General features: G+C 32.6%; 1 protein-coding gene across 2 annotated transcripts; it reads left to right on the forward strand.

Annotated features, from left to right (window-relative positions):
* The first annotated feature begins 12,473 nt into the window (after positions 1-12,473).
* On the forward strand, positions 12,474-22,830 carry LOC108736893 (origin recognition complex subunit 3). 2 transcript variants are annotated; one of them, XM_025973721.1, is made up of 10 exons: positions 12,474-12,669; positions 12,926-13,084; positions 13,468-13,746; positions 16,211-16,425; positions 16,481-16,754; positions 18,202-18,516; positions 19,322-19,624; positions 21,206-21,436; positions 22,229-22,413; positions 22,694-22,830. In XM_025973721.1, the coding sequence occupies exons 1-10, from the start codon at positions 12,640-12,642 to the stop codon at positions 22,794-22,796; spliced, it is 2,094 nt and encodes a 697-aa protein (XP_025829506.1). In that variant the 5' UTR covers positions 12,474-12,639; the 3' UTR covers positions 22,797-22,830. The 2 variants fall into 2 exon arrangements, with proteins under 2 accessions (XP_025829506.1, XP_025829507.1); XM_025973722.1 differs by lacking the exon at positions 13,468-13,746.
* The last annotated feature ends 4,461 nt before the right edge of the window (positions 22,831-27,291 follow it).

The raw sequence follows: 27,291 nt of genomic DNA on the forward strand, positions 1-27,291 counted from the left end.
CAAGGACTTATACCCAAAAAAAAAATAACATGAAAGAGCATCAGAGATTTTTACCTAATAACCTTTTTTTGTACGACGGTTTAGGTTCATTTACAGTTATGTGACCAAAACAGAATGTCTAAACACACGGCCACTACTGCAACAACAACAACAGTAACAACAAAATTGTTGCATAATATAAAAAATGATGATAATAATAGTAATAAAGTATTTGAAAGAGGGTTGGGTCGAAAGACATAACATAACTATTGTGTTATTGCATCTAAATAGATCGAAGTATAAAAGGTGTAGGTACATGTATATCTATCAGGTTGGTATACCGTTAGTCAGGAACAATGATAACAATGCATATTATGTTGTGGGCAAGTTCATGCATATTTTATGCAACCTTCGATGGGCTCTATTAATGGAGAAGACGTATGAGATTGATCATAATTTTCAACGTTATGGGTTGATTAATTATTATTGGGAGATGTTCCAGATGTTCAAGGGATAAAGCGTGATAGCCAAAAATATGCTTTTTTAGTTCAGATTTAATTTCTTCACTTAAAAGCCAAAAAGAAGATGGCGTTTGCACTTACGTACACACATAAGAGGTTACACTTTTACCTACATATTTATGCGCGCGCAGCTTCCGTCCCCAGCTAAAATGTTACTCTTTTTTTTACCAATTTTCGAAAATTGTAAAAACACAGAATTATAATCATATAAATTAATTTATAGACAAATTTTGATAAATGTGAAAAAATAGGCACAACTTCAAATGTAGGGGTTTGTTGCACCCCTAGGATGGAGTTCTTGAGACGCCAGGTCAACTTACACCATTGCATTTGAAATTAGTCATGTACCGTTATTCACCCTTCATGAATTTCTCGAAAATGCCAGGTTCTATTCGTGAAGAGTAAAAGGCCTTAGTAAACTTTTGACATTAATTCACAAAAAATTCACTTTTTCGGATGCCCACTACGGTCGCCCGAGTTTTTTTTTATTTATTTATTTATAACCGTTCCGAAGGTGAGTGTATCTGTTTTCTTGTGTAATAAGGTAACATTTGTTAAGGTCGACGACCAAAATGTAGTCTACATTTTAAACTCCGTTATTTGGTATTTTACAGTATTCCAGTCGTTTTATAGCCGCTAATACTTGGGCCACGTATCGAAAGTCAACTTGGACCACTTTTAATTTAGTGTAAGTTGCTAACGGTACCCTACAACTGAAAAGAAAATGGGTTCCATTTCGTCATTAAGACCGTGTTGGTTAACCCATGCTTTATACCAGATTTAGTGATTTCGTAGAAAAGATTGCCTAAATATTCTTGATTTTTATATAAAACTGTTAGATGCTTACTACTTTGTAATGATTGTGACGAAAACCAATTTAGATATAGTCATCACTATCAATACCGTTAGGCCAAATCCTTTTCTATTCAAATTACTGTCATAAACTTAACATTTTTAACAAGAAATTCACTATTCTCTAGCGTAAGGAATTTGTGTGTGGAGACTTCAACGATGAGTAAAAAGGGAAACCCCATTATTATATTCTAAGTATTCTAATAATATTGCAGAAAATTTGTGAATATCAATCCCATATTTCGATCCATTTCTTTCTCGGTTTGTCAATAAATTGTGATATCAAATAAAACTAATCAAGTGCAGTATAGAACAATAATTCAATCAATCATTTCGGGTAGAAATCAATAAATACTTTCATTTTGACTTTTAATGAGTGTCCTTATGTTATAGTTCAGTACGTATCAATTAAATGGTAATGGTACTACATATCTTCTTATTTATTTGTTAGATTTTTGGCAAGCACAGTCTAAAAGCTGTAAGGCAAAAACTGTTTTGTGCTTAAAAGTTTTGAAACAAAATACAGTTTCAGGGCAGGTTCTCCTCGCATCTGCTAGTGTAGGTCTTCTAGTTAAACAACCCAGTGGTCCATAATAAATATATGTCACGTGTCGACATACCGACAGGTGTGGGCAGAGTTTGCAATGTACCTGATGGACCTTCTTCTCCCTGTTTACATTTTAAATTCTTACCTTTTGCTGAGTAAGTAGTACTTAGTCTTTAACACTGTAATACACATACATACAGGTATTAAATAGCTCAATAGAACATCGGATATTCCATATATTTGAAGAAAAAGGTTTTCTTTGCTTTTTATATAATCGTGGAACAAAAAGTTTGGATTTTATAAATTAAATTGAATCGACATTTCAATACATTGTCAAATTATTTATTGTTCATGCTTATCAATAATACATTTTGATGGTTATTGTACTAAAAAACTCGTAACGTTCATGCAGATACTTACTATTCGAGTAACTAGATATTTTTATACTTGAAATAGCTTTTCGATTAATCACAAATTAATATAATAACCATGTATTTTTGAGCGTTAAATTAACTTTACATCTATATGTAGGAGTCAAAGATTTTTATTAAATTACTAAACCGGCATTTCAGTTCAATAAAAACCTTGCAACCCTTATCAAAGTCTGATTTCTTTATAAAGAATCCCAAATATATTCACTTATTATCGTCAAATTAAGAGGCCCTGAAAACAATATTGTCATAGTAAGAACGCAACGAGCGTTTCGGGTAAGGCCACAAGTGAAAGATATAATAAATGGCTATACGTGGGACATGCAACAACAAGACTTAAACAGTTACAAATATATCGAATCATTGTAGTTATATCTTACGGGAATCACAAACTCGACAAATCCTGTTATAAAGCAACGTTTAACGGTTCTGGTTGAAAGTAAACGTTTAGAAGCGCGACCTATACGGTGGCAAAGTTGAGCTTTGGAGAAAATAACAACATAGGAATGTTTGGTCTTTGGACGTTCGTTAAACTCCACCGAAAAACTACTGGGCAGGTACCAATTGCACTGCGCTGTTACGATTATGGAGGGGTGGTGAAGGTTTCTGTTTATATTATAAATGCCTTCCGTAACAAGTACATAATCTACATACCATATAGATCTATCATGCCTCAATTTATGCTATAACTAGCGACCCGCCCCAGCTTCGCACGGGTGGAATGCTGATACTAAATGTATTTTTGTTTTGTTTAGATTATTATCGAGGAGGGGAAATCTTCAAAAGACACCCCCTGAACATACTAAATATACTACAGAAAGTCTTTATATACAACATTCACAGTTTTTTTGTAATTAGACAATATAAACCGGCCGGTACCGCTGCAACCGCTATGTCCCTGCAGTTTAAATCTGTAATATCTTCGAAAATATTCACATGCTGTAAAGGGCCATATTGATCTATATTAAATGCACAATGTATTTAAGGTACTTAACTGGATAAGAATTAACCCTGTGTTGCTTACAATCGCTCCGTAAATAAGTCATTATTTCTCGTAAAAAGTAAAGGATAAAAAATGGTTATTGTGGGTTATCCCTAAGAGATAGACATATACCATCCCGGACTTTTTTGTAGACCTTTTTAAGGTGTACAATACTGTAGTACATTATTTTGATCTATCTCGTAGGGTTCAGCCAGCGTTTGCAATGTAAGCGCAAAAAAATGTGTTTATTTACGACATCACATTAGAAACCTCTAAAATTATCAGTGTTTCCCTACTATATTATGAATGTATTATACATATAAACCTTCCTCTTAAATCACTCTATCTTTAAAAAAAAAACGCATCAAAATCCGTTGCGCAGTTTTAAAGGCTTAAGCATACATAGGGATAGACAGCGGGAAAGCGACTTTGTTTTATAGTATGTAGTGATATAGTAGTTCTTCATTGAAATGAAAATATATATTTATCATAGGTAAGGGTAGGCGTCACCAGTCAATGTGCCCTTGAAGGTCAGGATAATAGATTGAGAATATAAATTCATAGTAGATAAAACAAATACAATTTGTAAAATAAAGTTCAAAAATCCCTTGATTGAAAGATCTACCAATTTATCCAACATAAACCTTGTTACAATCGCCACATTTTAATGAATTTATCTAGAAAATTACTAGTTTTAAATGAATAATATTAACAAAGTAATGTCAACGAATTGTTACCCATTTTTTGAACAGGACTGTATGGCTTAAGACTTACGTATGTTATTTGAAATGACTATATTTATTCATTTATTTCGAATGTATCTTCCTCATGCACGTGGCATTGGGCAATCTGGTCGCTGCTGCAATTCTCCTTAACTGTAACGTAACTGTACGCAATAGTTAGGGTATTATAGTGAGCAGATGCTTTTAACTGTACTTTTCTTTTGTAATTCTGGCGGTCTGAAGGAAAGTAATGTCCATCATAAAAAAAGTAACTAAAACAACGTTCCGCAACGTAAGTTATAAATAGTTTCTTTGAAGCAAACGAATGATTAGGGGGCATTGTTCGAAAAGGTTAATGATCCTTATTAGACTGTTTTTTCTTATGATTAGTTTGTTTTCAATCATTTGGACAAAGATTTTATGCAAATAGTTTTCATTGTTATTTGATAATATTGCAGAAATAATAAACCGAATACCTGGATCTTTGACATTAAATGCAAGCCGTTTACAAATAGGTCATTTCGGTTTACGAAACGTTAAAGTAATTAGAAAACGATAATTCACATTCACATTCGAATACAAACCGAAAACAATGCTTATTTTCATAGAAATATAAGCGGTGTTTACGACAGAATTAGGAGATTCCAATGCACGGTCAAGGCAGAAACCCATGGTAGAATTGGTAAGAAAGATGAAAATAAATTTCGGAGCCAAGTGGTTGTAGAATATTCACTTTTCTTTATATTCTGTAAAACAGTGTACGCTATCGATGAAGTATTAGAGTAACACACTACTGTTGTTTATACTGCATTTGATTTATTCCTGAGGGCTACAAAATCCATCCGGCTGAATTTACCACTATAATGTAATTAACAAAAACCTATTAAGCAAGTCGAACTTACAAACGCTAGTACAAAAGTAGTAAAATTTAACTTACCACTAATTTCGAAAAGTAATAACCTATTTAATCAGAACAGTTGTTTATTAATTTGTTATTGTCTTATTTTTTTACGAAATAGAAATCTAAAAAATTAAAATTATCTATTATTACAGATAAAAAATTGAAATTCCTCTAGACATGTTAGCATCATAGAAGATAAAAAGAAGTACCCCAGGTCGAATATTAGGGGTGCAGTACATACAGTATTATTTCAAAAATACAAAAATATGATTGAACAATTCAATTCTTCCCAAAAATACAAATCGATAGACTCTTCAGGAAATAATAAACATTTTGAAATTCTCTCGACTAACTCTCACTCTAACTTTTAACTTATTATTATTAATCAACAAGAAAGATAGTCTGCGTTAAATAAGGAAGTAAAGAGGTAAAGATAACGTATAGATTAAATTGCCTTTATGATTTGTGACGTTGCAAATGGAGTTTTAGGTTTCTGACCCGAGAAAAAAAGACGTCCAACATGAGCAGGTTGCCAGCAGTCTCATTACCGCTTTTATTACTTTTGCTGCTAGCTTCATTGTTATCGGAGATTACTAATTGAAGCGCTAATGACCAATCAGAACCCGTGGAGGACTACGAAACAGAAAGGAATGAGGATTTAAAAATAATTATATTACACACTGACTAAATGTATTAAACTTTAAATTAATAACTCTATAGCGAATCAAGTTATTAACCAAAAGTTGACTGACAGATGCACACATTTAGATTTTGGGTCAATTTGGGAAGGCCAACAGGCAGTAAATTACTGAACTGAAAGTAAGCCGTTCTTTGAAGCATGCTTGATTTTTATTATTCTACATATATTGAAATATATCGTTGTAATGTTCTCATTTACCTCAAGAAACTTTGAAAAAAAATAGTTTTGCACTGAAATATTATATTAAAATTATTTGCGAATATTTTTTCATTTCTTCAAAATGCTTTTGAAGTCAGCCTCAGCTCCCCTTAGTCCCTCTCCCCACATTTACACAGTCAAATTTTATACATGTGCTTTATCTACGCTAATTAATTTACAAAGTGTTTATAAAACATTCGGCAAAACTGTAAAAGGTTATTTCGTAAATTATTCTTAAAACAGTTTGTTCTCTGATGATTTTTTTGAGAAGGGGATGAAATGACACAGGGGGTAAAGCGTCTTTGGTGTAATGTGTCCTAACACCATGCATGTTTAGCTGGTTGTAGTAATTCAAAACAGTTCTTGTAGATTAAAAAGGTTTACATTTATTATTTAGATAATAGAATGCTATTATTCAATAAAATACAGTGGATGAGTAGTTTCACCTAAATTTCCTATTATGTTCGACCATTTCTCAATCATAAAATAGTAAAAAAGTAATAAATACTCTTAATAATGATCTTGTAGATCGAAAAAATTGTCGACAGCAATTTTGGTGACATTATTCTATTGTATTCTTCTTCTTCAATTTTTTATTTACCGAATGACGTTTCAATAAAAAAGTACCCTACAAATTTTAAATAATGTTGTCATTTATTTAAAATGAAAAGAATGACACCGGTGCCGTTACTATTCTTCTCTGCACCTCTGCTATTCAATTGAAAAACTATATTCTGAAGCGAATTATTTCATTGTTGAAATAAATCGAACGGGGCCGCATTTTCTTCAAGGAAGTACAAAACGCCTCTTAATTGTTATATAATGTTCTCGTTGCTCTAAAACGTGAACAAGACAAAGCACTAAGCAACCTCGGTCAACGACCAACCTTCAAGAGAGTTGTACTCTTTCCATCGAAGAGAACTTCTCCGTGGACATTCATTCTCCTTCTGATAACTCGGTCTCCGTTCGTCCGCCAGCAATCGCGAAAGTAAAGTATGCCGATACCGCACGCATTAGAAAATTTCGCCTTTATTTGTAAAGGCGTCGAAAGAATATAAATATATTGCCTTCCTGGCGTCTGAACAGTTATATACGAGTTTAGCGACGAATTTCATTTATACAAAGCAGAACTAACAAGACATTTTATAGCAACTGCAACAGGTCTTTGCTTCTATTACAACGGCGGAAGTTCCGCTTCTGCATAAAAAGTACTGGAATCTCTCAATTTCTACACATGTACATGGTCCAATAGAAGTCATATCAAACATAGAATATAAAAAATTGCTTCCACTTTGTGTTCTTCACAGGTGATTTAATTTAGACCGTTTGTTAGGTACAACAATTTGCCTTTGCCTCTTTAAATCGTAGGTCTCCACTTTGATTGAAATTCTTATATCAATCTACGAATAGCAATACCACAAATGGCGTGGTGAGCGCCATCTGTACTACGATGCTACATTTGAGGATTACGTATGCTCCAACAAGGTCCATTTAAAAATATGAATATCTACTTGCTGAAACTAATCCCGGCGTAGCTCACCTCAACGTGATGGGCACGTTACCATAATCGAACAAAATAATTCGAAGTGGTCTGTATTCTGTCGAAACTGCCAGACGCGGATCGCGATTTCGATCTTTTTGGATCTCATCAGCGCGTCGCAGGCAGCTCCGACAGAACACAGACCAACCTTCCGCGTCTGGCAGTTTCGACAGAATACAGATCACTTCGAATTATTTTGTTCGATTATGGTAACGTGCCTATCACGTTGAGGTGAGCTACGCCGGGATTAGTTTCAGCAAGTAGATATCCATAGTTTTAAATCCTTGTTGGAGCATACGTAATCCTCAAATGTAGCATCATACTACAGATGGCGCTCACCACGCCATTTGTGGTATTTTCGAAAACGCGCTATTAAGACAGCAGGTAAAGGTTGGTCTGTGTTCTGTCGGAGCTGCCTGCGACGCGCTGATGAGATCCAAAAAGATCGAAATCGCGATCCGCGTCTGGCAGTTTCGATAGAATACAGACCACTTCGAATTATTTTGTGAGAATAGCAAGTCTAACATTTGTTTTTCTTTTCAACAAAAATAAAAATGTGATATTTCCTTATCACCTGATGGTGCAACTATTTGACCAATCAGTTATTGTGAAGTCGAATTTTCATTTTGTCGATCGTTAGAAAGACGCGACCACCTTATGTGAAATAAGTAGAGGAAATAATTTATGATGTAAGAGAGATTGTAGAATATTATGAAAGTATGGCAACGAACTTGAATAACCTACCTACTGCCAAGTTCACTGTCAGGCCACAGCTTGCTAATTCCTTTCTAAATTGTGATCAAGAAATGTTGCAAGCGGAATGCTATTATGGAGTTGTTGGAGCTAACACGATGTCTCTAATAAACCTGTTTACTACTATTTGTGACCAAAATTCATAATTAAATTAAATCATCCTCACGAATATTATGCAAAATGGAAAATCAGATTGTTAATTAGGTATCAGCTATCACTTACGAAAATTAGAAAATTACTCTACGGTGTATATATTTATAAGACTATTTTTATATGGCGGTGCAGCATGTTTATTTAATTTTAACGAAGAAAACGCAAATTTACAGAAAATAAACCACCGATAATGTTTAATTTTCATTATATTTATATCTATCACATCCTACCATTATATACTACTTCTATTGCAACAATTTTAACTTGCTGACAACATTTATCTTTATTTAAAATTTGTATTTCAATTTCAATAGTATTCCATCTTCTTTGATCATATGTTCTTTCTTTACAGCATACTTAAGACAACGACCCTGACGCTGAAACCACCCAAAAGAAATGAAACGTCGAAAAAAGGTAATTGCAGATGTTTTATTAGCACACTAAATAAGTTAAAAGAATACGCTGTCTGTCAGTTAAGTTAACTTCAAATTTGGAGCCAGTAATATATTGATGACGATAATCCCAATAGGTATTTGAATAAGAGATATAGGTACTCCTTATTACAGTTAAATGAAAATAATTAAAACTGTAAAAGTCGTGCTTATAATTACGTTTTGAATTACGATTTTAATGATCCTAGGGGTTCGCGACAAGATTTACTTACGAAATACGGAAATTAACTGATTATTCAATCACAATTAATAAGAAATTGATCAAAATTACTCCAATTTGCTACAAGAAACAAGGTCATCTTTTACTTCAATCAATAATGTATTGCTTATTATGACTGCATTACTTTTTATTCAAACAAAAAAACTTGTTTACGAGGGGTTCGCGGTTGTCTGGTTGGATATTAAATAGGAATACGTGGGGCTATAAGTATGATAAATCCTGTTCTAGTGCTACCACAATTTCCATGCCTTAGCTTCAGGTACGAGTGGCTAATGTGCTGGCCCACCCTCTACAGTAACTTAGTCCGATATAACGCATAGTTTAAAACTGCAAGAATTCAATTTATCATAACCCAAAACGCTTTTCTTATTTATGATACAAAAATTTCTATTATTTTGTCCAAATCGATAGCTTTTGCGATTTTTTTTCGATAAACGTGATTCCTAAATTACCCAAGAAAATTTCACTTCTTGGGTGAATAATTGTACACCATGGAAAGAAATAACATTATCGCGGAACTCAATGCGTTTTGAGTTATGTTGTGGTTTTGCATTGTTATTTATAATGGTCTGAAAACATCTTGGGTCATATGTAACTTAAAATCTACCACAAAGTGCCCCACTCATGACCAAAAATGTAAAAAAAAGCTGGCTACGTCTCTGCTTAACTTCACATAATTGATTATTCTATTCTTTCTCACTTACTAAATGCAACCTACGCCACTGGATTATCATAATCCAAAAGATTGGGTACTGCCAGCGCGCAGTTATTTGTATATAAAATGATTTACCGTTTGATTGCAGAACTACCTTTCATTTCATTATTTATTTACAAGATCTTCACTAACGATTCGACTCAAATGCTCGGGACAATGAACTGTAGTTTTTTTCACTTCCTCTGATCAGACATGATGAGCTTCAAGAGCAACGGTAGACGAGAAAAAACTAATTTGGAATACCTGTTTAATAAAAAAATGCATGCACAAGAAGTGTACAGGAACAAAGAACGCCATACAATAGACAAGCAAAAGAATAGAGACAGACCAATGCAATAAAATGATTGGCACTGCAAAATCATAATTACATTTTCGTTCTTTTGTTTTCAACCAGAGGCGTACATAAAATTTTTGAGCGTGACACCTTGAGTGTTGAATCGTATTTATACTCCGTTTGATTTTGTTGTTTAATATTTATACAGCAAATAGATAAATGGTGAAAGCGCTTGCCACACAATATAATTTACATTTAACATTAATGAAGACTACTGTCACAATTAATAAATTAAAAAGAGGAGTAGTTAAAAATTCTTCTGTAAGATATCGTTAAGTATACCATATTAATTTAAACAATTCCATAGACTTTATTCATTAAAATTTCATATAAATTCATTCAAAATATTACTGTAATATTTCAGTATTATACATAATATATACAGAGTGTAAAGAAAGATAGGTCTCATGTAAGATAGAACTTTGTATTAGTAAGTTAACATTCTTATTAGTGTTTAGTGTCTAATTTTCTAAACTGTAGTGAAAACCGCAACTAAATCGATTAAGAAATAACTGAATTACCTCTGTTTAAAGTAAAATCATACTTTATAATAATTGCTATAAACAGTGGCGCTTAAGATTGTTTACATCCGCATACCTTTAAGTGCACGTGCACTAACTTTGATCAAGTTTTTTTGTCAATCGACATGATGGCCTCCGATGCAACAGCCAATCAAACGCATCGAACCGATTGTAGTAGCTTTATAACAATAAAAATTGCGTTCATAAGTTAGTAACCCTCGATGCTATTGGGGGGTGTACTTCGTTGCACCAAATTTTACGTCACAATTACGTTAAAAGCTGTAATTATTATATTAATTGTTAAAATTACGCTGCTTCGTTATTAAAAACGTCTAAAATTTAGATGACTAAGTTTAAATACTGTCTTATTTACGTTTTTTAATTGCTATATCGAAGATGCAATTAGTATTATTCAGGATGTCTCCTTTAGGGATAAAAATTATCTTTGCTTAGATTTGCGATTGATATAGCATTATTAGCATCTAGCAAAGAGCAGATTGACTCAAAATAGGAATACGTAGGGTGAAGATGTTATAATCATAGATAATGATGATGATAATGATTGGTTTTTTTGTTCAAAATAGTTTGGATTTGTCATTGTCGTACATTATATCTCTTAGCATTTTAGTGATGGTGGTTAATAAAACATTAGATTGTAAAGTTAGCCAATTAGTGGAGATAAAATAAACGGCATGGGGTGATGATTGAAGCCGTTAATTAATGGTAGTAGTAGCATTTTCTGCAATTTCCTGACGGTTAGAGGTCTCTAAAAGAATGTAAGCAATTGCCTTTTTTACAGAAGCTGTAAGTAAGTTAAAGACTTCTACGAATAGCCAATTGTATTGCACTGACACACTATACACTACTTGCATTAGACGAAGTACTTTAGCATTAGAAGCAAATTTATGTCAGTGTGTTGTTGTCTTTCTTGTCTTCTCGCAAGTCTGTTATATACACACACGCATTTCCGGTTGAAAACGTAAAAACTATTTGAACTAATTTTTAGTTTCAAGATTAATGATCCGTCACATGATAGTGATTGTGGGCAATTAGAAAACTTTTTTGTAGAATATCGCCCTCGACCTTTTATTTTTATATTAAAAGTTACCCTTTGTTTAATATATGTACTATTAACTGATTGATAGGGTTTCTAATAAACCGTCAGAGAATAAATTGACACAAAAAAATCATATCATATCATTAGCTAATCATCAAACATCTCCTTTTTATGGAACAGATTGGATATCAATCGTAATGGAATAATTAATAATTCATATGTAATTCTGCTGATGAGAAAAAATTTATTCATTACATTCCTAGTGACTGTAATATAAGGGATTATAATATAAGGTCCTTTATTGTCCTTAATAGTATTAAAATAAAAGCAAATAAAAATTAATTAAACCTTTCCAAATGTGGTAATTAATGTGCAATATGCATGTGCGACATAAACATTACTTATTAAAAGAAATTAGAAAATATATGTTACAACACACATTAACTTATCCTTATATACATGTGAGTCAGCAAACACCCTGTATATAAGGATTACTATACGTTACAACATTCAAAAATAAATATCTGTTTCGGATCTATTTATTGTGATATATAAAATGGAAATTTGTACACTTATTACATTTTTTTTAAATATTCTCTTTTAGAGCTTTTAGTAGGACTATATCTCAGGCAACACATATAACATAACTACNCCTTTTAGAGCTTTTAGTAGGACTATATCTTAGGCAACACATATAACATAACTACGAGTATAGTGTAGCTATTCGTTAAGAGAATGCGCCCAGATGCTGAAATTCTGGAAATTTGTACACTTATTACATTTTTTTTAAATATTCCCTTTTAGAGCTTTTAGTAGGACTATATCTTAGGCAACACATATAACATAACTACGAGTATAGTGTAGCTATTCGTTAAGAGAATGCGCCCAGATGCTGAAATTCAGTAATATTCAACATTAAACAGAAACAAATATGTGTGGCATGTACGGAATTTAATAGAAGAGGTTATCCTGCACGTTATTGGTATTTTTATAAGGGATAAAAATTAATTAATGCATATAGTGCTTTACGAATTTGTTGTGTATTTTCACCATCTACAAAAATGAGTGATCCTACAGTATCTGTGTCTAAGGTAATATTTTACGTTTGATTTTACCTATAGCTTTTTTGTATTTTACTCATATAAAAGAATTAAATGATATAACAAATAATAATATAAAAGAAAATTCAAAATTTAGTTATTGTACAAATCTCGTGTGTTTCTTATTTGTAAATTTTACTAATGTTTTTATCAGTCAGCTGTTATATACAGGGTGAGCAATTATTTGTAAACAGTCGACAATTTTTAAAAAGGCGTATATAAATACATACATACTTTTAATTTTAAGGGTGTCTTCGTTTTTAAAAATGGTTTTAAACCAGGGTCGACAAAATCAAAAAACAAGAATAAGCAAAGTAGTACCAAAACATACAACAGTATTTTAGAAAATAAATTGTGGTATAAATCGTACTCTAAATTGTGGAACAAAATCGAAAAGAAGATTCAGGTAGGATTTGTGTGCATTTAAAATGTTATTTTAGGTCATTAAGTTCACTTAAAATAAAAGAATTTATGTTGTCTTCATAGTTTGAAATTTTTTAAATTACCTACATATACAAGGTGATTAAAAATTGTGGTGTAGGTGTAAACCAACTTTTTTTTATTAATAGCAAATTTTTAAATCACTAAAATGCAATTTATATAATTATTTTGTTCAGCAAGTAGTTCAAAAATTCTACCGAGTGTTTAATTTTATTTTGTAAAAATATAAAAAATTGCCTAATAAATATAATTGCAGCTATCAATTGTTTGTATTTTAAGTTTTAATGTCTTTTCAACATTTAAATTTGATTTAAAAAGTTGCAAATTTGTTTTGTTTACTAATTGTAGGCATTAAACGAAGAGACTTTCTCTTCAGTGTTAAGTAATCTCGTGAAATTTATCAAAAACAGTTACGAAACTCCCGTTTCTGAAATTCCAACAGCGACACTGTTAACAGGCATAAACATGCCAGATCATACAGCGCTCTTTGGAAGTTTAACAAACGAAATTGAAAAACATGTTTCTCCTCATTCCGCTATTTTACACGCCGAAGATTGTAACAATTTAAAAAATATGATCGAAAATATGATTGGACAGTTCGTGAATGTCGAAAAATTTTCAGGGGATGTAAGTACATACATACATATTTAACAGCAATAATTGCCTAGAGTATGTACGTATTATATGTCAGCGACCTGCTCTTAGATCCTAGATAGTACACTTGTAAATTCTTCTTAAAATTCACATGTGAATAAGGTGTTTGAGGGGTATGTTTGGTTATACAGTGGAATTCGTTTATTATGACTCCGCATATATTGACCAACCGCTTAATATGAACTAATTGCAGTGTAGTTTGGTTTTCATATTAAAATCTCTATACGAATATTTGGATAAAATGACTCCCCGTTTAAAATGACATTTCGTTTATTATGACTGATTCTCAAGAAATCATATCCGGCTATAGTGACCTAAATGATTAATAATAATAACATTTTCGCTCATTTTTCTGACCCTTAGGAATATTGATATTACAGTTTTTCTCTCTATTAGACAAAATAACTAACCAAAATAGAAAGTTTTTTATTTTTTAAGACTGTGCTTTGTATGACGCCCGCTTAGTATGACGTGTTTGTCATTTCCCTTCGATGTCATTATAAGCGGATTCTACTATAGTTTTATTTTATAAATGAAAATTACCATTCCTTGAAACACCACCATCATCCCATAGTCACTGTTTGCGAACAGTAATCTAATAAAGGTCTTCCTATACTCCTGATGTTTAATACGATTTTAACTTTCAACTTTTATTGCTATTTCGAATTAAATTGAAATTCAGAATTATAACGTGGACCAAAACATTGAAATCATAGGACTATCCTTACCGAGACCCACATAACAGCATCCTTGTCAAAGAGGGTCCTACAATCTTACAACCCCACATTGTCCCTAAACAATAGTCAAATTTTTTTTTAGTAAAAATTAGCTTTCTTCTACCCCTTTTCGTTTACCATTTTATAGAAATCAGAAACGAATAAGCAAGAAATCCAAAGAAACCATTATTTACTAGACGGCTATTATTTATTGTAATATGTATTATTTTAACAAGATATTAAGGATTCATTTGAGACAGACAAAACAGAATTACAGATGGTGAAAACCCGAATGAATTTAAGTTGAGAAAATCTTATTCTGTCAAAAGCTTAGCTCGCTGACGTTTTATTATGTATTTATTAAACAGTTTAACAGATATCAGATCCATGATAGAAAATCTTTTTACCAATTAAAAAGCTTCTTTTCGAGAGCATTTTAATTTTGTTTAAAAGTCACCAAACATGCCCCCTACAGTAAATTCTAATATTATCAACTTGCGTAACTTTAAATAGAGCAGCTCGCTTCTGTAATTTGATTTTGAAATTTTACTGATTCTATTATTCCTATACAAATTTTCTTTAGACGGTGTGATGTATAAGACCAGCATTTCAGAAATGGTTTGTTTTGTATTTATTCTTTTATCCATAGTTCTTCACTGATAAGCTGCAAATTCTTCATAATTTCGAGTCCTTTTTAACCAATTTTCAAATTTGGACACTGAAAATTTCAAACTTCATGGTGATTCACGCCAATGAAAAATGTTTATAATGTAAGCACGGTAGGGTGTCGTAAGTTTTTTCGAAATCGAAAGAAATAATTCAGAGTTTCGGACCTTTTTAATCAATTTTGAAATTTGGACGCGGAATATTTCGCTCGTTAAAGTGGTTTAACCAAAGGCGTATCAAAGGTGACGCAAATTAGTCACTCCAATAAATAAAAATGAAGGAAGAAGTTCCAGTTCCAGTTGCCTTCTATTAAAAACACCACGCCTCCAGTAAAACCATTCACATCATATACAATTTAACGTTAAAATTCACAGATGTAAAATATCGGTATGGGATGGGATATGTATGTAGGTAGGCATTCTTTGTATATTAGATACGTATTCATAACAAACGTAGACAACTAATTTAGCTTAATTTTTACGGGCAACTTTGCAATTTGCCCATTTCGTTAATAATGTTTACATTGAAATGACGTAATCGTTTGCAATAGTGTAGTTCTTGTCGAACTCGACATTTATCTGTCTATTTTTGCCAACATTGTGTAAGAATACACTTTGTTCTAATCAATGTGCTTATGTGCTTGGTTTGAATTTCGAAATTTTATTGTTAAATATTTCAAAATCAATTCAAAAGTCGTACCTATCAGTATGTATAGCTACCAGTAAGAGCAAATTGTAATCTTATTTTTATTTTACGTTATTCGTTAAAAATAAAAGTTGATTTAATTAATGTGAGTGAATTAACTTATATTGTCTTGTATTATTATCTCCTCACAAACCTGCAAATTTAGGTCATTAAACCAGTCTCTTTTCTAATACATTTTATAAGAATTTTTCGGGAACCTCGTATACTTATATAATATCGAGAGCGTTTAACAGTTTAATTGACAATTTTTCTATTGAAAATATAGGTAGAGATGAAACAGTAAATTTTCAAGACCAAAATAATCTATTATTTTAAAAGTTTTCTTCTTTTTACTATTTACTATTGTATAGGATTCGTCTGACTCCGATGAAAAAATTAATACACGCATTAAAAAAAGTCAATGTACTTTTTCATTGCTTCAAGGCTGGTACGAAGCGAGCTATCCCATTGAAAGTCCTAAGAGGACTAAAAAGCCTCCTAAAAAAAGGAAAATATTAGTAGTTGTTATCCCAGACTTTGAAAGTTTTAACGATAAAATTCTCCAGGATTTTGTCCTAATTATAAGGTGGAGATTTTGGTTTAAATACTTTAATTAATTACTCAATACAGAAAATTTTTAGCTCTTACCTTAACGTTTTACCATTTGCACTTGTCTTTGGGGTGGCAACTTCCACATCAGCTTTACATAAGTCACTTCCGCATCATGTGTCTTCAAGAATAAGCGTAAAAGTATTTCAATCTCAAACCAGTGTTGTATATTTGAATAATATTTTAGAAAATATATTCCTGACAGCTGACTGTCCATTCCACTTAGGTGGAAGGATATTTTCATTATTCATTGATCAATTTTTGTTCTACGACCTGTCAGTGAAAGGCTTTATACGAAACGTAAAGGTAAGTTTATAGTTATTAACACAGAAAATGAATCCTAAATTATTTTTATTCGAAATTATTATCTCAGTAGTGAAAATTTAATTATCTATAGGGTTGTTCGGAAAGTCATTTCGTTTTTTTTTTTGTGGAAATGAAAGACAGTTTTCGTATAATAAACAAATACTTTATTAAATTATATATCGACCCTTGTGGTCCAACACCTTTTGCCATCTTTCTGGTAGTAGCATAATTCCACGCTCATAAAATTTTCGGTCTTTGCTGATAAAAAACTCATCGAGGAGGTTTTTGACCTCCTCATTTGAGGTGAAGGTTTTACCGTCTAAAAAATTTTGGAGTGACCGGAACAAATAATAATCCGATGGTGCCAGGTCTGGAGAATATGGTGGGTGTAGCATTGTATCCCATTCAAGCTGTAAAAGCTTTTGGCGAGTGACCAAACTTGTGTGAGGTCTCGCGTTGTCTTGGTGAAACACTACACCTTTCGTGTTGATTAGTTCTGACCTTTTCTGTGCATCATTCAGTTTGTCCAGCTGATGACAGTCGACTTCCGAATTAATCGTTGTGTTATCCGGTAAAAGCTCAAAAAAAACGATTCCTTTAAAATCCCACCAAACAGACAGCATCACCTTTTTTTGGTGAATATCGGCTTTGGAAATGGTTTGAGCCGGTTCATCTTTTTTGCTCCATGACCTCTTGCGTTTGACGTTGTTGTATACAACCCATTTTTCGTCCCCAGTGATGATGCGCTTCAAAAACGGATCATTTTCGTGACGTTTGAGAAGCGAATCGCAGACGTCAATGCGGCGACACAGATTTCTCTCTGTGAGAACATGGCGAACCCATACATCGAGCTTCGAGGATAATCCGAGGCCTTTCAAGTGGTCATAAACTGTTGAATTTGATAAATTTAACCTCAATCCGATCTCATGTGTTGTTATTCACCGGTTCACATCAACTAATGCCTTTATCGCGTCTTTATCAGCTTCAACCGGCCTTCCCGAAGGTGGTGCATCTTCGACATCAAAATTGCCGGATCGAAATTTAGCGAACCAGTTCTGGCACTGGCGTACTGTCAACACACCTTCTCCATACACATCAGTCAATTTCTTTCTGGCTTGAACAGCATTTTTGCCCTTTCTGTAGTAGAACAGTAAGATATGTTGAAAATGCTGCTTATCGCTCTCCATATTTAAAAGGGCACCAACCAAAAACTACTGCGTAGAATTAATTGGAATTTTTCACACACAAGCCTTGCTATATGAGCTCTCAAAGCATATAAAAATTATACGGCTTAAATGTGAAGTTGGGTGCAAAAGAATACAATTAAATCCTCTGTCGGGAAAAAACGAAATGACTTTCCGAACAACCCTATACATAACAAGTATTTTCGTTTCCAATTTTGTCACTCACCCTTTTATACCGAAAAATTGTCTTCGCTTTATTTTAGTATGCAATGTTGGAGCATTACAGTTATGGAAATGCAATGGCTCTTTGCACTGATCAAAAGCATTTAAAATCTTTGCTAAACGAATTCACTCATGACGATTTTGAAAATGTACGACATTTAATATCATTCAGAAGTCTGGTTGAAAACGAACAACCCGACAATCGCATAAAACTTTTAACAAACGATGATTTTTTAAAAGACGTGCTGCATCAGGAAATTACCACTTTTCTCGAATATTTGAGAACATTCCATTTATTTTTAAAATGTTTGTACGTTCTGGTACAGGACTTGCCAAATAATCCTTTGGGGAAACAGGTAAAAGCAAATACATTCCGAATTACAAGTTAAATCTTTATTTTAAACAGAATGAAATCTCAAATTAATAATAAATTAGTAAATGAACATACTGATCATGAGAATGATTATTGATTTCTTTAATATTAAACAAAATATTGTATGTATTAGAAGAACCTTATTAGCCCGTTAATTTATCCCATTTGTATAAGTCTGTCCCTACTTTACTTTACCCCTTTAGTAGGGTGGCGCAAAAAAACCGACTATTTTTTTTTTAATCTCGAGTGAAAAAATGTTAGTTTTCGATGTTTTAAGAACCCCCTCCAAAAGACAACTCAAAAAATTTTTTTTAAGATGCTCCAAATTTTTTAAAATTTTAAAAATCGCCAAAAATCGAATTTTTTTTTATTCAAATTTTTTTACTCGTTACGGTATAATTTTATTGACCACAAAATAATAAGTTTCTGAAAGTTTCAGTTCAAAATTTGAATTTTGAAAGGTCGTTCATAATTTTGACGTGACAACGTCTTATAATTCGATGGAGCCGGCTGCACGCACGACAAAACATGACTCATGCGGCGTTACCTCGCTGTGAGGCGTTCCATTTAAGGCTTGAAGTCCGCGTGGACAGCTGCTATACAATAATACATTTCTATTTACCTCCTTCTCTATATCCATCAAAAATATCTATCAAACAAATAAAATTAAAATTTTCTTTTGAAAAATCACTCGAGATTAAAAAAAAAATAGTCGGTTTTTTTGCGCCACCCTACCCTTTAGTCATATGTATTAGTGCTACCAAACTAATTACAATATGGTATTTTAGTTTCGAGAGCTGTACAGAACTTCTGTGAATGAACTTATTACGTCAACTGATGAGTTCAGGCAGAGTTTCCGGCTTTTAGGGTTTCAGTCAAAAGACGAGTTGTTAATAAAACTGACATGGATAGCTCATCTAATCGGATCGGAGGGAAACGACTCGGTTGGAATTAAAAAAGTAATTAAAACTTTAAACGCATTCGTTAAACAGATCGAAAACTTTAACTTAAAAATGGAAGAAAGTGGTGATGAAGAAAACGACGACGTTGTTGTTGTCACGAAGGCAAAAAGTCGACAAGAATTAAAAGAAGTAAATATTGTTAATATTATATTACGTATTTTATTGCAGAAGTTTAGTAAAGCAATGGCATGGTACTTTTATTTTATCGACATAAAAAAAAATACAACGTGTAATTACACAGCACGCTACTGAAGTGAAACTTCTTCAAACACACCAAAATACTGGGATAGGGGTTAAGGAATTGGTTTAATGATATTATTTGTACACCATGAATTTAAATTTTACACTATACATGCCGGAGTTGCCTGTAACGAATGTTGCGTTGAAGCGCGCTCGCGGCTCAAGCGATCCCCACTACGAACTCGACTACGTGGCCGTGTAGAGAGGGGACATCCGTTGCATGATTTCGTTACATAGCAACTCGCATGAAACGAACTTACCCTACCGTGCGTAAAGAAGTTTCTCTTCAAAAATACAACGTGTAATTAAACAACACGCTACTGAAGTGAAACTTCTTCAAACACACAAACATACCGGGATAGGGGTTAAGGAATTGGCGTCAGTGGCGTCGTTTCGACTGTAGAGTGTAGGCACGCATACAAATACATTCATACATTTTGTTAGGGCTACAATATACATGCCGGAGTTGCCTGTAACGAACGTTGCATTGAAGCGCGCTCACGGCTCAAGCGATCCCCGCTACTAACTAGACTACGTGGCCGAGTAGAGAGGGGACATCCGTTGTATGATTTCGTTACATAGCAACTCGCATTAAAAGAACTTACCCTACCGTGCGTAAAGAAGTTTCACTTCAAAATTTACTTATGTTTCACTGGATATGTCTTCATTCATTCTTGTCGATAATTATGTGCTCTCTTAGGTCAGGATTCCAGAGCTTTATTGATAAATTCTTAATCCACTCCAAAACGACTGTGTCTATCGAAACTGAACTACAACTCCATCCATTTTTCATTAGGAATATATTTGAAAATTGTGTCCAAAAATTTCTTAGTCTTCTTAAAAACATCTGATAGCACAGACTATTATAAAAATAGTTTCTCTCCTTTCCAAGACTTCATGTTTCGGGTTCTTTTGGTATCTGTTAACCTCCTGAATCCTTCGTTTACCCTTGCACTTATTCGCATGTAAAGTCAAGCGTCATTTGTGATGAAGAATTGCTTTCAACTCAAAGATCTTCGACGATAGTCTTCAATATATTCTTTGAACTCAATCAAACTTCTTCTTCAATACCTAAATGATTGATATGATAACTGTTCTAGCAAGTTTGGTCATAAGTTTTTGAATTGGTCGATTTGGGCTGTTAATGAGTTCATCAAAGATTCTAGGGCCCGTCAGAACCGGATTCTTACGCCTTTTTCTTAGTTTGTTTTCTTCTGTTTTTGTCTCCGTTTTGATTATATAGATTTGTAGTATTGATATGTTTGTTCCACTTTTCTTCATCGTCGCAATTGTCATTTAAAAAGGTTCGAACGGGGTCAACAATTACGAAATCAATTCCTGGCTTTCTCATAGTTTTAAGTTTTTTGTACAATTTATTGAATATTAAACGTTAGAGATACCCCGTCATTGGTTTATTAAACCTCTGCATTTATTATTGCTTTTCCTTATTTATAAAATAACATATTTCAGAAATTATTAAAAATGACCCACGAAAGTAAACCTCTTAATAAATATGAAAAGATGAGGAAAGAATTGCTTACATTTTTGACACAAACATTCGAAAAATATTTGAATACACCTAAGGAGTTGCCATTTCATGAAATATTTATTTTTAATGATATTTCCATAAGACAACACATCGAAGGGATACAAATGGCTTCCTTGCATGAAGCTTTAGTAAATCCACAAGCGTATTTACAGGTAAGAAAACAAGCATGCAGATTTCTTTACATTTAAATGTTTATTTAAAATAAATCGTGATGCATGAATATTACAAACAAATACCATTTTACTTACTACTTAATAAATAAATTTTATTGTTGTGTAATAATATTAACACTCTTGAAAACCTAATATTAAAATACAAGGGCGGATCTAGGAAGGGGAAAAGGGGGAGATTCTCCCCCACCTAAAACCATTATGAAATGGATTACTTCAGTACTATTAAGAACGTTGTGTGGTAAGTATTAAATTAGGAAAGCCCCCTGAATATCAGAAAAACAAAACTAGTCTTAATTTTAAATCAAAAAGATATACAAAAATACCACTCAAGTTTCAAATTATAACTGATGATTAAATAAAATAATTCGAAGTCATCTGTATTCTGTCGAAACTGGCAGACGCGGATCGCGATTTCGATCTTTTTGGATCTCATCAGCGCGTCGCAGGCAGTTCCAACAGAACACAGACCAACTTTTACCTGCTGTCTTAACAGTGCGTTTCAGAAAATACTACAAACGGCACAGTGAACGCCATCTGTAGCACGATGCTACATTTTAGGATAACGTATTTTTCAACAAGGTCCACTTGTGTGGATATCTACTTGCTTAGTTTAAAATGTCTAAATAAGTCTGCACCTACCTATCTGGAAATGCTTCCAAATACCATTATCTCCAAGTTTTAGGGAAAACTTAATTCAATTGTTTCTGGACCCGCTTTTGATAAATACTTTTATTTTGAAACACTACAGAGAAGATCCTTTTTGTTTTTTAGTGTCAGTGCTGTACATTACCGAATAATTCTTCAATATTAAAAACAATGCCCGATGTTTGTATTTTATATAAACTTCATCTTGAATGCGGAAAACTGATAAATTTATACGACTTGTTACAATCGTTTCTTGTGATTGTTGAACCTGAAAATAACGAAGATTGTAAAGCTATAAAACCAGAATTGCAGTATCCTTTTTCCATATAGCATCAAAAAAATTAATTAAAATTATTTCTTTGTATGTATTTTGGTATCTCATAAGTCATGAATCAAGAAATATTTAAAAACCACTTTTCTGAAACGGTTAATTAGATTGCTTAGAAGGAAAGAAAGGAAAAAAAACTCCGTAACCATTAAAAGTCAGAGAAACTTGCGATAGATTTTTATTTATTTTTGCTCTAAAGAAAATTAACATTTTTTTAAATAAAATAATTTATATGAACGTTATGTTCCTTAAATTTTTATTAGAGCGCGATTTACTCAGGCTGTAGCAGAACTGGAATACTTGGGATTTGTCAAAAGTTCCAAAAGGAAAGCTGATCATGTTACTAGATTAACTTGGAGTGCATAATTAGCATATCTAATAAATTCGCTTTTTTGTGTTTCTTGCTTTTTTTTTCGTCTTTTTCTTGAATTGCTTTTATTAGTGATTTACACCAAGCACCTTAACATTCCTTATAGCCTGTTTCCAAAATTTTCTTTTTATACTTATTTTAAAATGGTAAGTAACTTATTTTTATTTTATAATGCTAGTTTTATTTTAACATTTAATTAAAAATTAAATGTAGGCATTTTGCGTTAATCAAACTTCCGGCCCGTATAAATAATGAACTGGTGCAATTATCCTTTTATTTTCTTTAATTAAATGGTTTGCGATTTGGGCAATTGCACAATTAAGATTGAAACACAACTTTTATTGCACTTGTACTTAACGTTTAACAGAGAATTTTAAGTGTAGTCGCTTTTTTGTATATCCGGTTGAGAAAGCAGTTGTTAAATAATCAAACCAGACATGTCAAACTTTTTCTATGCAAGATTAAGGAATTTCTTTAAAACTAAAAAGTTCTTCTATTTTGACAATAATTAGATAGGAACCATTCTTATTAGATTGAAAAAATTTCGAACATTATGGGATATTTCAAATAATTCTTAGGATACTTTGGCCGAAACATATATGAAATACCCTAAAATAGTATCAGAAGTCATCCCCGCAACTCATACATAATGGTTGTCAAACGTTCTAGAAGGTTCTGTAGTCATGCGGTCCGGTGTATTCTAGAAAATTCTAGCAGAGGACAATCCTTAGAAACATTCGAGAACGTTCTAGCTGGGACGACGCTAGAAACATTCAAAAATGAATGTTCTGGTACATTCTTACTTATTGTAAACCGGTGTTTGGTGTTTTGTGGTCGATGGTCAACCTGCAAATCCACGCACCCACCAAACTGAACAACTTTCGAACATTATGGGAAATTCCAAATAATTTTTCGGATACTTTGATCCAAATATAGAAATGAACTGTTCTAATATAATATCAGAATCCATCCCCGCCACTCATAGATAATTGTTTTCGAACATTCTAAAAGGTTTTCTAGTTTTTCGGTCCGGTGCATTCTAGCAAACTGTAGATGAGGACAACCCTTAGAAACATTCGAGAACATTCTAGCTAGGACTACACTAGAAACATTCAAGAATCAATATTCTGCTACATTTTTACGTATTCTAAACTGGCGTTTGGTGTTTGGTGGTCGACCCCGCAAATCCACGCACCCAGATATCAAACACTTTTTAAAACGCCGATAAAAATATGAAAATGTCTTTTAACCACCGCTAAACTTTTTGAATAAATGGTAGATTTATAAACATTGTAGTTATATTTAAAAGCACTTGCCGTTTACGAAAAGTGAACACAATACGGGTGGTCTTTTGTAATCCTTTACCTTTCGCTTGTAAACTATATTACAGGAAATGATGAGGAAGAAAAAATCGTACCCGAACAACGCTTTATTTGCAGGTAAGTTTTATTACACCGATAGCCGCAACTTCGACGGATCAGCTTCAAGAGAACCGAAATATTTGAGACAGAAAACAATCAAGTTTCGTAATGGATTTTATTCAACTGTATCACATTATCCTTGTAATTATAATAAAATAATCCACCAAATTTTTAACCTTNCTACCAACCTTTTCGTCATAAATTTCCTTTAACTGATTGGAGTAACTATAACCTACCACAAACATAATTATAATAAAATAATCCACCAAATTTTTAACCTTTCAGTGTTTATTTACAGTATTTCAGAAAGTTTAAATACAATCTAAACTTATGCAACAATAACAATTATTACTACTCTGTCACCGTCGGTCATACTCATGAGTATCTTTTTATGATGAAGAAAAAATTGCACCTGCAATTATCCATTTACTGAATTGCATGTTGTAGTTGACATTTGCTTAATTGTGAATGGTAATGATTTGCAAAGAAATCGTAATTCTCCTTAAATATGTTCCTGATAGCCACTTAAGTCGCATCACAACGTGTATAAGTAAACACTTCAAGTACCTGTATGCCTAATCGTCACTTATTAGCGCATTTTGTTTTTGAATTTACACATTGGAGGACGTAGGATGTATCAAAAAAACTATATTTTATAACCAGAAGGAATAATCCCCGCTAAATACCAATCCACGAATACTTACATAAACACTGAATAACATATGTTATTTTTAAAAGAGTATAATTAGTATCTACTAATTAACGTATATTTTAGTTAGATCCATAAAACCAGCGGCGTAGCTAAAGCTAACGTGGGCATCGGTAAAATCCTCCCAGTGTCATGTCTTTTGTAGGAAAAGTGCTAGGAAATTGAATTATTTTTATTTCAATGATTGTTATAAAATTGATAACCAAAACTAAAACATAACTACATTGGTTTCTACAATAGTAATGCCACATTATTATAATCATTCCACCCAGCGACATAATTAGGTTCAGTTAATTAAATCTAGCTGCCTCCCTCCCATCAACATTCACATCTTTACCTTACAAAACATAAGCAGTTATTTGAAGTTAATTTATTAACGAATTCTTCGAAATTGCTACAACACAAAAAAGTCAATCAAAAGTTCTCGTCAATTTGATTTTTATTGAAAGCACAGCAAAGGATTTTAGAGTTTTTCTTTTTTAGAAAACTATTCGCAATGCGATATTAATATGTGGAATTATATCTTCGACGTCTTTTTTCTTAATTTTTTGACTTAAAGGAATTACGGCTAGAAACCACATCTAGTATCTACAGTTACGAATGCTGGAAGGTTTATGAAACTAATTGAATCAACATGTAAATTAGTTTTGTATATTTGAGTCAACCTGGACTGTAAACTAAATCTCGCAACCACCCTTTTTACTCAGTTCATTCGTTCAAATAAAAACGTAGTTCGATTAACGGCCTCTTTTTACATTCAAATGAAGAGGTATTTGCCGTCCCTAAAATTGTGACTCCCTTGGCTATAATCTGTTCAGCCGATACGTAAATATGCCACTGATTCCACCCTACTATTTACTAGCAGCAGCGACAAACTAATTTAGAAAATTAAAAAACAAACCTCGTCCTTTTCTTCTCTCTTCCTCACAAAGCGTTTATGATAAGAGTGCTAAACGGGTCTAGGAATCCCATAAATTTTTTATACAAGTTTCTGACTTCACTGATACGAATCCTTTAGCTGAAGAACTCCATAACTGTTGGTATTGCTAGGTGACCCTGATACAAAAATGTTTTTGTATTTATTATCCTTGTAACTGAAAACTGCTTCTGTATATTTTATCAGAAACAAGAACGAGAATTTGTTTTAAATGTGATCATCATCATCGTCATGAGGTCGTCAGTCCTAAGACGGGCTGGACACGCATCATCTTCCTTTTTTTTAAATGTGTTAAAAAGAAGAATTCCATTTTTTATAGATGTTTCAGATTTCAGATTTTTACAGTTTAAAATTTTAGAATCTGTAATAAATTCCTTTTTAAATGAGATTTCTCACCTTCAGATATAGGCCCCATTATGACAAATTTCTTACTTCAATATAATTCTTAATTTACATTTCATAAGTTCATTACTAATGAACTTACCTAGCCAAACATGTGCATTATTTATTCCCATCAGAGAATGTAATTCAAGTTTCTGATTTCGCATTGGCAGTAGGTGTAGCTACTGCTCATAAAATTTGCATTTGCTAAATCGTCGATAATAAACGTCTGTTTTTTGTGTTCAGTGGTTATGTTTACACCAATAAAATGCAAATGACCGGGATGTAAATAAAGCGACAATATATGCTTTAAAATAAATCCAAACGGACAGCGAAAATGCATAAAATAATGCAACTTGTCTGAACATTGTTGAACATTAAATTGTTGTTACTCAGTTATTGTTTATTTAAATTACAACTTAATCTAATGGTTATGTTCAGCATATTTTATGAATAACTAGCGACCCGCCCCAGCTTCGCACGGGTGCAATGCTGATACTAAATATATATATTTTTTTTGGTTAGATTATTTTCGAGGAGGGGAAATCTTCAAAAGGCACCCCCTGAACATACTAAATATACTACAGAATACAACATTCACAGCTTTTTTGTCATTAGACAATATAAACCGGCCTCCCGCCGCAACCGCTATGTCTCTGCATTTTAAATCTGTAATATCTTCGAAAATATTCATTTAAATTACATGCTATAAAGGGCATATTGATCTATATTAAATACACAATGTATTTAAGGTACTTAATTGGATAAGAATTAATGTTAAAATCGCTTCGTAAGTAAGCCATTATTTCTCGTAAAAAGTAAAGGATACATAGGGACAGACAGCGGGAAGCGACTTTGTTTTATACTATGTAGTGATAATGATAATTAATTATCAATATGTCACATAAACACAGAGTATGTATATGATTTTCATACTTAATCATCCAGTTGTATACTTCACGAATTTTTGCACCTTAGAAAACTTTAGAATAACTAAAGTTTCCACTTGCTTCATTCATGAAAATGATCTAAACTATCTGTAA

This window comes from Agrilus planipennis, unplaced genomic scaffold (genome assembly GCF_000699045.2).
Source record: "Agrilus planipennis isolate EAB-ADULT unplaced genomic scaffold, Apla_2.0 scaffold55, whole genome shotgun sequence".
In the NCBI taxonomy this organism is placed as follows: Eukaryota; Metazoa; Arthropoda; class Insecta; order Coleoptera; family Buprestidae; genus Agrilus; species Agrilus planipennis.

What these genes read in the sequence shown, in the direction of transcription:
- LOC108736893 (XM_025973721.1), top strand. Translation starts at nt 12,640, where the DNA reads ATGAGTGATCCTACAGTATCTGTGTCTAAG. An exon ending in CTACAGTATCTGTGTCTAAG is followed by an intron (nt 12,670 to 12,925) that starts GTAATATTTTAC and finishes TTTAATTTTAAG; the next exon opens with GGTGTCTTCGTTTTTAAAAA. An exon ending in GCTTTATACGAAACGTAAAG is followed by an intron (nt 16,755 to 18,201) that starts GTAAGTTTATAG and finishes GCTTTATTTTAG; the next exon opens with TATGCAATGTTGGAGCATTA.